This window comes from Eulemur rufifrons, chromosome 15 (assembly GCF_041146395.1).
Source record: "Eulemur rufifrons isolate Redbay chromosome 15, OSU_ERuf_1, whole genome shotgun sequence".
Classification (NCBI taxonomy): domain Eukaryota; kingdom Metazoa; phylum Chordata; class Mammalia; order Primates; family Lemuridae; genus Eulemur; species Eulemur rufifrons.
In genome coordinates, this window is record NC_090997.1 from 52,701,615 (window position 1) to 52,715,633 (window position 14,019).

Genomic DNA, 14,019 nt, shown 5'->3' on the forward strand with positions numbered 1-14,019 from the left:
CCCAGCCTAGGTCCTTGTGTCTCCAAGCCCCCTAAATTTTCCGTTATAACAACTGTGTGGAACTAAAGAGAGCTTTCTCTTTAAGGTTGCCATTAGCTATTGAGCATTATGGTAGACAAAATAATAGGCCCCCCCGCCCCCCGCCCCCAAAGATGTCCATGTCCTAATCTCTGGAGCCTGTGATTACATTATGGACCTTAAGTTGGAGATACTATCCTGGATTATATGGCTGGATCCAGTGTAATCACAGGGGTCCTTAAAAAGTGGAAGAGGGAATCAAAGAGTGAGAGAAGGAGACATGAGGACTGAAGTAGAGGTTGGCGTGATCAGATGGCCGGCTTTAGGGACCATGAAGCAAATGAAGCTGGAAAAGGCCAGGGGACAGATTCTCCCTAAAACCTCCAGCCAGAACACAACAGCCCTGCTGACACCTTGATTTCAGCCCAATGAAATCTGTTTTGGACTTTTGACCTCAGAACTGTAAGATAATAAATTTGTGCTGTTTTAAACTACTAAGTTTGTGGTACTATCGCAGCAGCAAGGAAACTAATATAAGCGTCTTAACAATAGCTAGCAGTAGTGAATGAACTTCTCTTGATGTTTTTGTAAGTTTTCAGATGTAGCTTTGCTCACTCTCATTTCTATAAACCTGGCCTCATAGGTGCCACCTGAAAATATTGGGAAATGAGACTCAGTCATAGGTCTCAGATTTAAAGAGCAATTAAACTATATGTAAGGGCTCTCATATAAGAAGTAATTGGGTTCTTTTATCTCAAAGCAAAATATCTAATGAGAGTCAGAAGGATTTCACATACTTGGTGTATTAGAAGGAGCAAAAAGTAAAATTCTATGCTGACCAAAGTTACAATCCATACTCTGGTTTCTCTTCAGATTGTATAAATCTTTTGCCTTTTAGCAAAATAATCCATCAAGAAGATAACAGTTATGAACCTATATCCACTTAACAAAGCTTAAACATATATTAGGAAAAAAATAGGGTAATAGGAGAAATCAACAAATCCTCAGAGTGGGATATTTTTAACACTTTTCTTTCTGAAACTGACAGATCATGTAGATTAAAAATAAAATGTTTCCAGGAAAATGTAGATTACCAAAATGGGACCAAGAATAGAGAAAATATAAGAAATATGGGTAGTAGAAAAAGTAGCCACACACTTCCTCAGAAAGGCAGTAGGCCCAGATTTTTCACTTGCTAGTACTATCAACTCTTTATTTAATGGCTGTTTTCCATATTATATAAACCTGTTCTAAAGTCCAGAAGAAGATGGAAAGTCACATACCTTGTTTTGTAAGACTAGCATAATTCTATTACCAAAACACAACAAGAGTAGCAAAAGAACTGAGAACCATATCTCACTTAATATAGATACAAAAATTGTAAATAAAATAGAGCCAAATTCAATAATTTCCAGGCCTCATTTTTCTCAACTCATCAGCATCTCTCCATTACTTCCTATTCCTTGAAACACTTTCTTCACTTGGCTTTTGGGACTCTACACTCTCCAAGTTTCCTCCCGCTCACTGGCTGGTCCTTCTCAACCTTCTTTGCTAGTGTTGCCTCATCTCCCAACTTCTTAAAATTGGAGTGGGCCAGGCTCAGTCTGTGTACTTCTCTGTCTATACCAGCTTCCATGGTGATCTCACATGATCTCATGGTCATATGTGTGTGTGTATATATATATTCTTATATGATACATTAGAATTCTCCAGAGAAACAGAACCAAGAGGATGTATATATGGAGAGAACGAGATTGATCGTAAGGCATTGGCTCACACAGTCGTGGAAGTTGACAAGTCCCAAGGTCGCAGTTGGCGAGCTGGACACCCTGGAGAGCCAATGGTGTAGTTTTAATCTCAGTCTGAAGGCCTGAGATCCAGGATTGCTGATGGTGTAGTTTCTGTTGGAAAACTGGCAGGCTTGAGACCCAGGAAGAGCTAATGTTTCAGTTCAAGTGTAAAGGTGGGAAAAACCAATGTCTCAGAATGGAGCCAGGCAGGTGGAGGGAATCCCTGTTATTCAGACTTTTTGTTCCATTCAGGCCTTTAACTGACTGGTTGAGGCCCATTCATATTAGGAAGGACAATCTGCTTTACTCACTTTACTGATTAAAATATTAATCTCATCCAGAAAGACTGTCACAGACACACTCAGAATGTTTGACCAAATATCTGGGTACCGTGTGGCCCAGTCAAGTTGACACAAAAGACTAACCATCAGAGGTGATGACTCACAAATTTATATTTTCAGATTGAACCCTCCCCTAATATCCAGAACATGTTTATCCAACAGCCTGCTCATCATCTCTACTTGTGTGTTTCAGAGCATCACAAATCTAATGTCCAAAGTCAAATTCTCAATTTTCTCTCACAAAACTGCTTGTTGCACAGTTTTCTCCATTTCAGTGAATGTAGTTAACTGTAGTTAATGCAGGTCCCAAATATCTGTGTTCTTGAGTCCTTTCTCTTGCATCCAAATTGCTGACAGATCCCATGGCTCCAAACTCCAACCACTTCTATTGCTACTTCCCTTGTGCAAGCCACCATCATGTTTTGCCTGGAGTTTTACAGTATCTTCCTACTTTGTTTTCCTACTTCAATCCTTGATCCCTGGGAGTCTGTTTCAATACTGCAGCCCCAGTGATCCTGTTGAAAACGGTGGTTGGATTGTCACTTCTGCTCAAAACCCTGTGATGATTTTTACTCTCAGAGTTAAAGCTAGTGTCTTTTGGCCTACATGATTCTACATCATCAGGTGTCCCTCCTCCGGCTCCTGCCCTTCCTTTATTCCAGTCACACTGCCTTTCTTGCTGGCCTGTCTGAGGACCTCTGCACAGCTGTTTCCTCTGCCTGGATTGCTCTTCTCGTAGATAGCTACATGACTTCCTCACTTGGTCTCTCCAGGTCTTTGCTCAAATACTGCCTTACTTTTTCAAAAAGTAGGACTTTAATTTTGTCTGTGATAACCTAATTTTTAAAGAAGACTATATTCATGTATTACTTATGAAACTAAAAAATAGTAAAGACAAAAAAGGCACCATTTAGCTTTTTTTTTTTTTTAAAGAAAAAAAAAAAAAAAAAAAGAAGTTTGAAGGCCTGGGCCTGGCCAGCCAAAGAGATTTTCCTCTGTGGAATTTTGGATCATATTTATCCAGCAGCAACAAGATCCCTGGATCCATAGATACAATTGTAAATGTACAACTAACTGATCAGTGAAACCTGTGTCTTTCACCTTTTACAAGTAAAAGTGATTTTCTTTAAAATTAAATAATTTTTTTTATTCTTATCCATACATTTTTTTTTTATAATAGCTGCTGTGGGGGTGGGAAACAGAAGGATGGCTCACAGACATTGGCACTGTCTCTGTTTTCTTTCTACACATGAGAATATGGCATTGCTGATGCTGCGTCTGATTTGAAATCCGGGAGAGCTGTGATTGTACCCATTCCTCAGCATAGAACTTCTCGGATTCTTAGTGGATATGCACTGTTGGAAAGGGGATTTGAGTGCCGAGTCCTGAAGACTTGTGATCCTGCAGGCATTTTGTTGTTTTCTCAGATCCAGTGGGCCTAGTCTTATGTGGGCAGCATCACCTGAAGCCACTAGGGATTTAGGGGCCAGGGAAAACTGGCCACCTGGCTACTTCTAAGTTTTAGAGTCCTTGGCTGATCAGTAGGGGACCTAATGTGGTAGCTTGTGATCTCCTCCCTTCAACTTGTAAGTCTCTAGAAATACCAGACTCTGGTCTTGAAGAGGAACCTAAAATACTGCAATAAACTTTTCTTATCTTTTCTTGAGGCAATTGTGACTTAAAAAAATCTATGAAAAATATAGTTTCAAGGAGCTGTAGAAATTGACAAAAAATCATCGAGAGTTGAAAATGTCCTCAGTTTCTTACGTAAGGCATGTTAGACTCTTCTCTGAGTAGAAGTTGGCATTATGCAACTTGTATCTGATGAGTAATCATTTAGTTAGTATCTACCAAGAAGAGGTCTCAAGAAATAGCTTTTAAATTTAGCAAGAAAAAAATAGCACCATTAATAATGGCCTTGACATTCAGCAAAGCCAAATTAAGCAGTCAGTCTGAGATTTTATAGGCAGCCTGTTATAGAGCCTCACACCCGGTGGACATTCGATAAGCACTAATTGCCTGGCTGACAATGAACGGCTACACATCTGCTGTTATAGAAGCTGCACGTGGTGGGATAGCTGGGAGAGGCTGACTTTGGGTGTACTGTGGGACAGAACCTTGTGAGCACCAAGAAGTTGTGTGGGTTTTTGTTTTTTAAAGTTAAAATGGCTTCATAATTTCCTTTTGAAACTGAGCACGTTAATTAAAAATAAAATTCCTTACGTCAAATCAAGGAAAAGTACCACTTAATAGTGATAGTGGTCAAATGTTATTTCCTTTTTAAGTAGAAAGCTGTGATCCATCATCATATTCCTTTTCTAAATTATTTGAATGAATGCCAGGGAAATCATTACTATTTCAGAGTCAGATGAGTATAATTTTCATTGTTATGCATATAATTCAGTGTGTTCATTATAGTGAATGGAGAACGGTGAACTTTGGTCTGCATTTTATTCCTTTATTTAAACTGATTCACTTCTGCTGAATATAAGTATTCAGAAGATAGAAAGATATTTATAAAGTAATAACTTTTTTTTATCATTTACACTGTGCCAGTCATTGTGCTAAGCCCTTTATGTGTATTTGCTTTGTGTGTTGAAAGATTATTTCATTTTTTTGCCATATCTTTTTTATGCTTTTAAAATTATAACTTCTATACTGTTTTATTTAAAATAAAAATTTCACTCATGCTTATTTGATCTCAGGTATACAGTCATCCTCGCTTTCAGCTGAAAGAAGAACACATGCTTAAAGGATAATAAGGCTGATGAAAATTTTAAACATTTAAAATTGAGTATTGAGAGAAGGCAGATGTTTTGTAAAAGAGGAACATGACAGCTGATCGTGTGAACCTAATGAATTAGTGTAAAGAATTATTGGTATCTATAGATATGCACGATTCTGTTTACCATCTTTGTAAAAAACTGATTGAGAATGAATTGTCCACACTGGGCTGATCCAGCTGCTTGTTGAATCAATAGCTTTTAATTAGCCCATCTGATGTTGATTGGATTCTGGGCTTGCATGTCTGAATTCCTGAAAGATTGAATTACCAGTATTCTCATTTGGAGAGATGTGGCTCTAAAGTGATGAGAGATTTTCATATCAAATCATTCGTATCACTTTGTAATAGCAATATATATATTAGGTGCTTTCTGGTGCTATGGAAATTAGTCTGCCTCATGTGAGGTTCCAGTAATAGGAAGTAATGCAATTCCTAGGTAGGCAATGAATATTCATCCTTCTGAAGTTAACTGTGGTTGGAAGAAGCACAGGAGAGGATGTCAGTAAGTCTAAATAGTCTGATGTCTGTATTTTTTTTAATTGAAGGGCCTACTGGTTTCCCAGTTCATGCAACAGTCTGAGGAACTTGAGAGGGAGGCACGAGGGTGGGCTCTGAAGAATAGTGGTGAAGTGGGTGGGTTCAAGTCCTGGCTCTCCCGCCTACCAGCTTTATCACCTTGGACCAGTTGCTTAACTTCACTGGTTCTCAGCTTCCTCCTGTTTAAAATGCGGTAATAGTAATGCTTTGCTTCACAGAGTTGTGAAGGTAAAACTTTAATTCAAGTAGCAAGGCCTGGCACATGATAAAGGCTGGGTAAACGTGAGTTGCTATTGTCATTGTTGTTATGACCAAAATACAGCTATAGGGAGGCCCTAGAAGAAAAAGCTGTTTATTTTTCCAAATTACTGAACAGAGCTCATTTCACCGAAATAAGAATGAAAATCAAGATGGGTGATATATATAAAATATTTTATATAAATTTTGAGAAACAAATTATTATTTATATAAATTTTCATAGGCATAAAAGAATTCCATCATCTAGTTAACTTTTTTAAAGGTATTTGAACGCTTGTGGGTTATTCTTGAACTCTTTGTCCCCTCATTTTATAAGATGTAGAGACTTTGCCTCAGCCTGCATGGGCAAAGCAGCAAATGTGTTTGCAGAAAAAGTGCATTTGCAAATTTGAACACTTCGTATTTGTTAAGCTGGCCTGTTCTGCCTTAGATGAGGCAAGTCCAGAGAAATGGTTGCTTAGCAACTAATGGAGTGAAAGGAAACATTCTGGTAGCCAAGCTCTTGCCTTCCTCATCTGTGGATGCGCCTGAAAATGGAGACTGGCTCCGGCGTGTTTTGCCTGACTCGCAGCCGCCAAACCAAAGTGACGAATAAAGTGAAAGATTGAAGAGAGATTCCACAGCTGGACTGGTCATCTATATTTACAGTCTTATATACCTTATTTTACATTAGAGTGTTGGAGAAAAAGTTAAAGTTACTAAGAGAGGACATTAAAAATAAAAGAGAGACTGTTGAAATGTTGGGTTAAAATTTTAAGAGTGATCACTAACTTACATTTGGTTTTAAGAGACTAGGACAGGAGATAATTGAGGAAATTCCACACTATTATCTTCAACATTCTTCCAAAAAGTTTCTCTATAGAAAGAGGATGACAGATTTTGAATCACATCATGACCTCTAGGACAGAAACAGTGTGTTTTAGTGCCTGTCTGCTCCTAGTCCCTGGTTATACCCATGACAGTGTGACTAGACCCTGACTGTCCTCACGTGGGCTGGATGGGGCCTAACAGCCCTCAACAGGGCGCCAGGAAGCCATTACCAATACCAGATTGGGCAGGCAGGAAACTTCCTCGTCACTATAGCAGGTTGAAACTCACTAAAAGCTTCTACTTTGAAATTTCATAGGAATATTCTGAGTGATTTGTATCAAAAGCAGCTCTGAGGTGGCCACATGAATTCCTCTGAAGGAAAATATGATAAGAAAGAAATGGACCACAGAAAATCAACCAAAGCAATTGGGGAAAAGGGAGGTAGTTTGAAGGCTCTTACTTCTGCCACCATCTAAGAACATAGGATGATTATTCTTTCAAAGACCATGTCCTTGAAACGAGTGGTCTTTCTTTTTATAACTTTTATTTCCTATACAGTAATCACTCCCACCCCTCCAAATCTGAGGCTCAGTCTTTCCTTGCTGGGATTTGGACTCAGGCCTCTGTCCAGACTACAAAATTTCTAAAGTTGGCTTCAAGCACGAACCTTTTATGACTCAGAGCATTCGGATTAGATGCTCTTTCCAATAGGAGACTTAAGAGCTGTTACAAGATATCTGAAAGACTTTAAGCAGTAAATAGAGTGAACTTATTGATCATCTTCTAGGACCAAGGGGAGAAAGTTATCAGGAGGAGGATAATTATGACTTAATATCCTGAAGGTTTTACTAATACTTCTCCAGCAAGGGACACCAGTCATGCAAAGAGTTCTGCAAAGGGGAGGATTGACCACGACAGTCACGCTTCTCGAACACTCATATGCATGTGGCTCACCTGGGGCTCTTGTTAAAACTCAGCTTTGCCACCTAATAAGTATGGGATGGGCTTTGAGATTCTGCATTTCTAACAAGTTCCTTGGCTGCTGGTCCGGGGACCACACCTTGACTACTGAGGGCCCAGTGATTTCCAAAGTAATTTCCAGTTTTAAATTCCAAAATTCCATTTACAGGAGAGAATCTAGAGTTTAGTCATGATTTTTACACACACCCAGTACAGCTTTGATAAACCACGATTTGGCCCCTTCTGTGTCTTACAGAATTCACCCTGAATTCCTATTATAATTTCCTCAGTAAAGAGTTCCCCTCTCTGCCTCCTCAGTTGCTCCATGTCTTTTCTTCTTCAGGCTTTCAGGCTTTTCTGATGTCACTGTTCTCTAAAAAAAAGTTTCTTTTCTCATACCTACATTCCCTGATTCACTCAGACTGTATATCACATCTGCTCAGTCACTCCTTCATGCAAACCCCAAATTCTTTCTTAGGACAGCTGTCAAAATGCAGGAAATCCAGGTTATGTCTCAGTCAGGGTGCCCTTACCAGTGTTTGAAAAGCAGAGTTATGGTGTTGGCTGCCATATAAGGACAGACTAAATGATCTCTTTACACGGGAAGGATTCTTTCATTCAGTAATGGCTTATCAAATGCATTTGATAAGGAAGCCAATAAGGAAGAGTACAAGCACCATCCCTAAACATCCAAAAGAGGCAAATTTGTGACAGATAAAAGAAAGGACTTCTTTATATGGTGGATAGTAAAGTATTGCAATCCCATCTTCAGGTGATACAACAAAAAGGTAACAGAAGCACCAGAGGAATAAGGGAAAGCCAAGGCATCGGAGAGGTTAACCCAAGGCTGAAGTTCAAATGCATGGATGTCATTTTCCAGAAGAAATAACAGCTGGCAAGGATGAATATTTTTTGTGGGTTATCTGACTTCGTGTTGGGCAGCAGTTTCTGGACTTCCATTTACCATAACTTTAGCTAAGAAAAAAACAACGTGATTTGTGTCCCTTTTCCATTCCATTCTTTTCTCTCCCGGAAGACCCAGATCATTGAAACATAGCCACATCCAGGAGGAGAAGTCTAAAGAGACATGGGATAAATCCTTGATGCTTGTAATCATGGGTTTGTAATGATGCTTGTTTTGAAGGGCTCATTATCACTATGTAGTTAATTTAGGAAGCAACTGTGCCAAGAGCAAAGCTGTGAAATGCAGCTAGGTCCTTTGAATAAACAAGCTACATATTTGAAGATGTTGGAAAAAAAAATATGTAGCACAGTTTTTAGCATATAAGGTGGATCTTTATGTGATAAAGGTGAAGGGAAATGGGTGTTTTAGAGATACTAATTTTTGCTGCCTAATTATATTTATGGTAATGTAATTTTGCTGTTTTAGTTTGTCTTGTGTTATTTTATTCTCTGAGAGTACTAATACTATACTGTTTGAGGAAAAATTAACAGAGGTATAAATATAAAGGGTAAAAACCCCCACCAACCAAACATCCCTATTCTTTCAGACCATTAAGCTCCCTAAATGGATTGGGTTACTTTTGCATTTGCAAGACAAATGGTGTAACTAGTCCAGTTCAACTGTGGTCAGGACCCTTCTTTCCCTAATGGAAGGGAATGGGCTATTGTGGTTAATTGAGCATTCTCATTAACTGAGGTTTACTAGCCATTCTGTATGTGAGGTATAACCAAAATGCAATAAAGGATAATCACCATTCACACTAAATTGAGCAAAATATAATCTTTGTTGATTCAGAAGTTAGTTCAGATTTCTGTAATGGCTCATGGCCATTCTAAACATCACTGATTATATAATACTGGGTATATACAGCATGTAAGATATAATGGACATGCTGCAGTCATTGCAAGTTGCTCTCTTCAGTGACTTCCTTAAACACGTCTGTGTACTTTCATTGAACTCTCTTTAACTTTCATAAAAGGTAAGGGTTGAATGTGCCTCGCAACAATTCAGTTATTTTACCGGTAAGATTATTTGGATTCTTGATGAAATGGGAATTCATAGTACATTTTGCCTATGTCCCGTGTAATTACAAACCTGCACATAATTTACCAGGATAAAAGATCATATTTCACTAACTTAGAGTGCTTACCAAAGTCTATCTGTCATTTTACTTATGTTTGAAGATATAGTCGAGTTTTTGTCAGTATTGTGGGATAATGTACCAACCTAAAATGTGGTTATATGACCCAAGGAAACTGAATTCATGTGCTGTGATTTTAGGATTCAATTTGTGTCATTTCTGTGTGAAATAAAGAGGTAATAACACACCATAAATCCACACCTCCCGCTGTGGTAGGCACTTAACGTGAGTTGTATTCTCACAAACTGGGTTTTCAATTAGATATATCTGTGGTGGTAGCAGCACATTGTCAGCCAAGAGTAAGCTGGGATGGCTGTAAATCTCACCCTGGCCCAGGCTCTCCCAAAGAAAAATCCCTGTGAACCAAGCACAAGTCTGTGCAGTGCTTTCATATTTGTAAGCAGAGCCTTAGCCCATGCTTTGGCAGAATGTTGTGGCTTGATAGAGGACATTGCCATATGTTCTTTTTTTCTAAATGTCTAGCTTTGAACTTGTGTTTCTCAAGTGTTTAGCTTACAGTAGATACTGTTTAACTCTAATTATGATTTTATATTTTGGTATCTAAAACGCCTTACATGCAGAATATTCTTATATAGAACTAATTCTTTTTGTTTACAATGCTGTAGAGCAGCAGACATCATCTGTAGATGGGTTCTGAAGAGCAGGTTGATTTGTTTATTCATTTGCCTGCATTTATGGCATGCATGCAATGCTAGGCTCTAGGGGCACCGCAGTGAGTAAGAAAGAGACAGTGCCCACTTTCTTGGAGCCTACAGTTTACCTTTTCAAGAAGTTTGATGCTGAAAAATAGCACCGTTGGTCTCATCACCTCTTTTGCTACCAAAGGAGCCTTTGTCCTTCCTTGTGGGCTCCAGCAGGTCTCCAGACATTGTTTCACAAGCTCAGACAGCCTAGGCAGCTGGTGTTTCACTGTGCCAAATGCCCAGGTTGGATACCACTCTGGTGGTATCCAATGAGGCTTTTCCTAATTGAAGTGCCTTGTAAATTTATTACCCCAAAACATTGACCTTGATTTAATATTTTCCTTTTTTAAATCTTTAAATTAACCAATTCTAGTTTTTAAAAATTATGATAAGCATTAAACTTGTAACGTTAAATTTCTGAAACAATATGATGTGATGTCAAAATGTTAAGTTCTGTGTTTATAGAGATAGTGGTGATGATTTTTATGACGGGATCATTCCATTAAGTAGGGAGGTAGGAGTATGTAGCAAAAGTGAAGTCCTGCAGCCAGAGGTAAGGATTTAGAATGGGATTGTCACTAAGAAAATATTTGAAAGGAATGGATTCGGATGTGGTTGGGTGGAGGGGACTGTTTCTCAGCTCTCGTTCCAATTGGAATCAAAAGGAGACATGGGAAAGTAGAGCAGTCTGCCTATAACAACAGTTTCTACTTACTGAGCATCTTCTAGGTGCCAGGTATCATGCTTGACATTAAGCATGATTGTATCTAAACCTTAAGACCACCCTGTGAAGTTGGTGTTATCACCATTTTACAGATAAGGGGCCTGAGGCTCATAGAAGTTAACAGATTAGCCAAAGGGTCAAGGTAAATTGCCCACATGACCAGGTTATAGAACCAAGATTCAAATCAGATGTGTTTTCCTACACAGTCCTGAACACTAAAAATAAAGTTTTAAAAAGGCAGTTGTTCACATGTTCATTGTATGATGCAAATAATACTTATGTAAATGGATAAAATTGAGTCCCTTCTTTCCCTCTACAATCATACCCTATAATAGAACAATTATAGATAAATTTATTTAATTATATTGGTATAAAACAATTACCAATTTGGTGTCCCTTTTGCTTATACAGATGTGTGCAAATATAGGTGTACATTATTTAAGGAATTGTGTTTTCTCCCTACCTCTACTAAGCCCGGATACGAGTTCATTGGCTCACAAGCCTCTGGTTGAGGATCCCTGATCTATGCTACGGTTACCCTGATTACTTTTGAAAGACCCTAGAAAAGCAGATTTTAAAAACTCCATTGGCAGCCTGTTCTGATTTTTTAACCTTTGCTCTCAGGAAGTTTTTCCGTTTCATTAACCCAGATCATTCTTCTGCAGTTCGAACCATCTTGGTCCTTCTCTGTGTATGGGCAGGTGGGGAGCAGCTGGGTGTCACATCAAGTACAGCGGCAACTTGGAAGATCTGAAAAAAGAACTTGATGTGGGAAATATTAAAAACTTAACCAGGTTTAAGTTAATAAATAGCAGTTAAGTTAATAAATATAATAAAAAGCAGACATTGAAAACAATTTAATTTTGTTCAGGTTCTTTTCAAAATAATTTTAAGAAATCTAGAAGCAAATTCAGAATTATACAAATTATTTTTATTTTTATATTTTTTTACTGTGATTTGTGCTTTTTTATTTTGGAGTTTCCAGGCCATCTTCTACAAATGCATAAACAGAATCCATTTAACTCTAAAGTCAATTTCCTGTTAGCATTTTTTATCTATAGCCACATTTGATTTAGAAAAAAAGCCAGAAACTGGTACTTCTAATATATCAATCCTTTTAACCAGGGAATACATAAAAGAAACTTCATTCCATTTCATTGTTATCACAAAATATAAATTTGACTAAGCGTTTGCCATATGTCAGGTATTGTTCACTTTGTACACCTAAGAGACTATAGTATAGTGTAAACATAACTTTTATATGCAGTGGGAAACCAAAAAATTTCTGTGACTCACTTTATTGTGATATTCACTTTATTATGGTGTTCTGGAACCAAACCCACAGTATCTCCAAGATATGCCTATAGAAATGACATCATTCAATATTTATCTTTCTATGTCCGGTTTATTTCACTTAGCATAATGTCCTTCAGGTTCATCTGTGTTGTTGCAAATGGCAGGATTTCTTTCCTTTTTAAGGCTGAATAATATTCAATTGTGTGTGTGTGTATCTCACATTTTTTAAATCCATTCATCCATCAATGGACATTTAGGTTGTTTCCATAGCTTGGCTATTGTGCATAATGCTGCAATGAACATGGGAGTGCAGATAACTCTTTGAGATACTGATTTCATTTCCTTTGCATATATATACCCATACGTGACATTGCTGGGTCATAAGGTAGTTCTATTTTTAATTTTTTCTTAAGGTAGGATCTCACAATGTTGCTCAGGCTGGTATCAAACTCCTGGGCTTAAGCAATTCTCCCACCTCAGCCTCCCGAGTAGCTGGGATTACAGGTACAGTCTACCATGCCTGGCTTATTTTTAATTTTTTGAGGAACTTCTATACTGTCTTCCATAATGGCTGTGCCAGTTTACATTCTCACCAACAGTGAATGAAGATTCACCTTTCTCTACAGCCTCACCAACACTTGTCTTTTTAATAATAGCCATCCTCACAGGTGTGAAGTGATACCTCATTGTGGTTTTGATCTGTTTTTCCATGGTGATTAGTGATGTTGAGCACTTTTTCATATAGCTGTTGGCCATTTGTATGTCTTTTCATTTGACATACTGATCATTCATGGGAGAACTGATTTTCAATAAGTTGGCCATTTGAACAATTGGTTGGGGGCAAATTGATTTGCACTGAATAACTTAGTGGTTCTCAAATTCAAGTGAGCATCAGAGTTACCTGAAGGGCCTGTTACAACACAGATCACTGGGCCCCACTCTGGGTTTCAGATTCAGCAGGTCTGCAGCGAGGCCCTGAGAATCTATACTTAATCAAGTGTCCAGATGATGCAAATGTTGCTGGTTCAGGGGCCACACTTTGAGAAGGACTGGAATGGAGTGTGTGATACATGGCAGATGAGAGGAAAAAGATATGTCATTAGAATGAGGCAGAAAAAAAGGCAGAGAGGTCAGAAGATGAGGGTGCCTCTTTCCATGTCCTATTGGCCAGAATGTTCGTGATTGTTGCCTATTACTTGGTAACAGTGAGAACCCAGGATCAAGAGAATGAGTTCAACGAGCCTAAACACAGTCACCTCAAATGAGACTCTGTGTGTAAGGAATGAGGTACTGTGTGTGTTGTTACTGTAACTAAAGTGATTTGCAGTGGCTTGTGTGGACGAAGCTTTGTAGAAGCATTTCAAAATCAAAAACAATCTTTAATTGGTAAAACTTTTTCTTTCTTAGTCTCTCTAGGACGTTGTCTTGCTCCCTCCCATGATTCTGTCTCTTTCTTTCTTTCCCCCCGACAGGCAATGTTCAGTCTTTGTATGGTGGAAAGTGGAGCTGATGAGGTGAATTTGCATGGTGTGACCAGCCTTGGCTTAAAGCAGGCTCTGGAGTTTGCATACACAGGACAGGTATGGTACTGAATGTGATCTGACTGTACCTAACCAGAGGAAATTATCCTTGAGGTATGAGATTTAGTTATATTTTTGTTATTCATTGATGTTTAAAAAAAGTTTCACATC

At 38.4% G+C, this 14,019-nt stretch overlaps 1 protein-coding gene across 12 annotated transcripts in view; it reads left to right on the forward strand.

Moving 5' to 3' along the window:
• The window catches only part of KLHL32 (kelch like family member 32), a 139,098-nt gene that overhangs the window by 26,090 nt on the left and 98,989 nt on the right, over window positions 1-14,019 (forward strand). For 10 of the 12 annotated variants that reach the window (XM_069487975.1, XM_069487981.1, XM_069487979.1 and 7 more), the window contains one exon: window positions 13,801-13,908. The exons of the other annotated variants lie outside the window; for them this stretch is intronic. In XM_069487975.1, coding sequence (XP_069344076.1) covers window positions 13,801-13,908 — 108 coding nt within the window. The remainder of the gene's footprint in view (window positions 1-13,800; window positions 13,909-14,019) is intronic. 12 annotated transcript variants of the gene reach the window in all.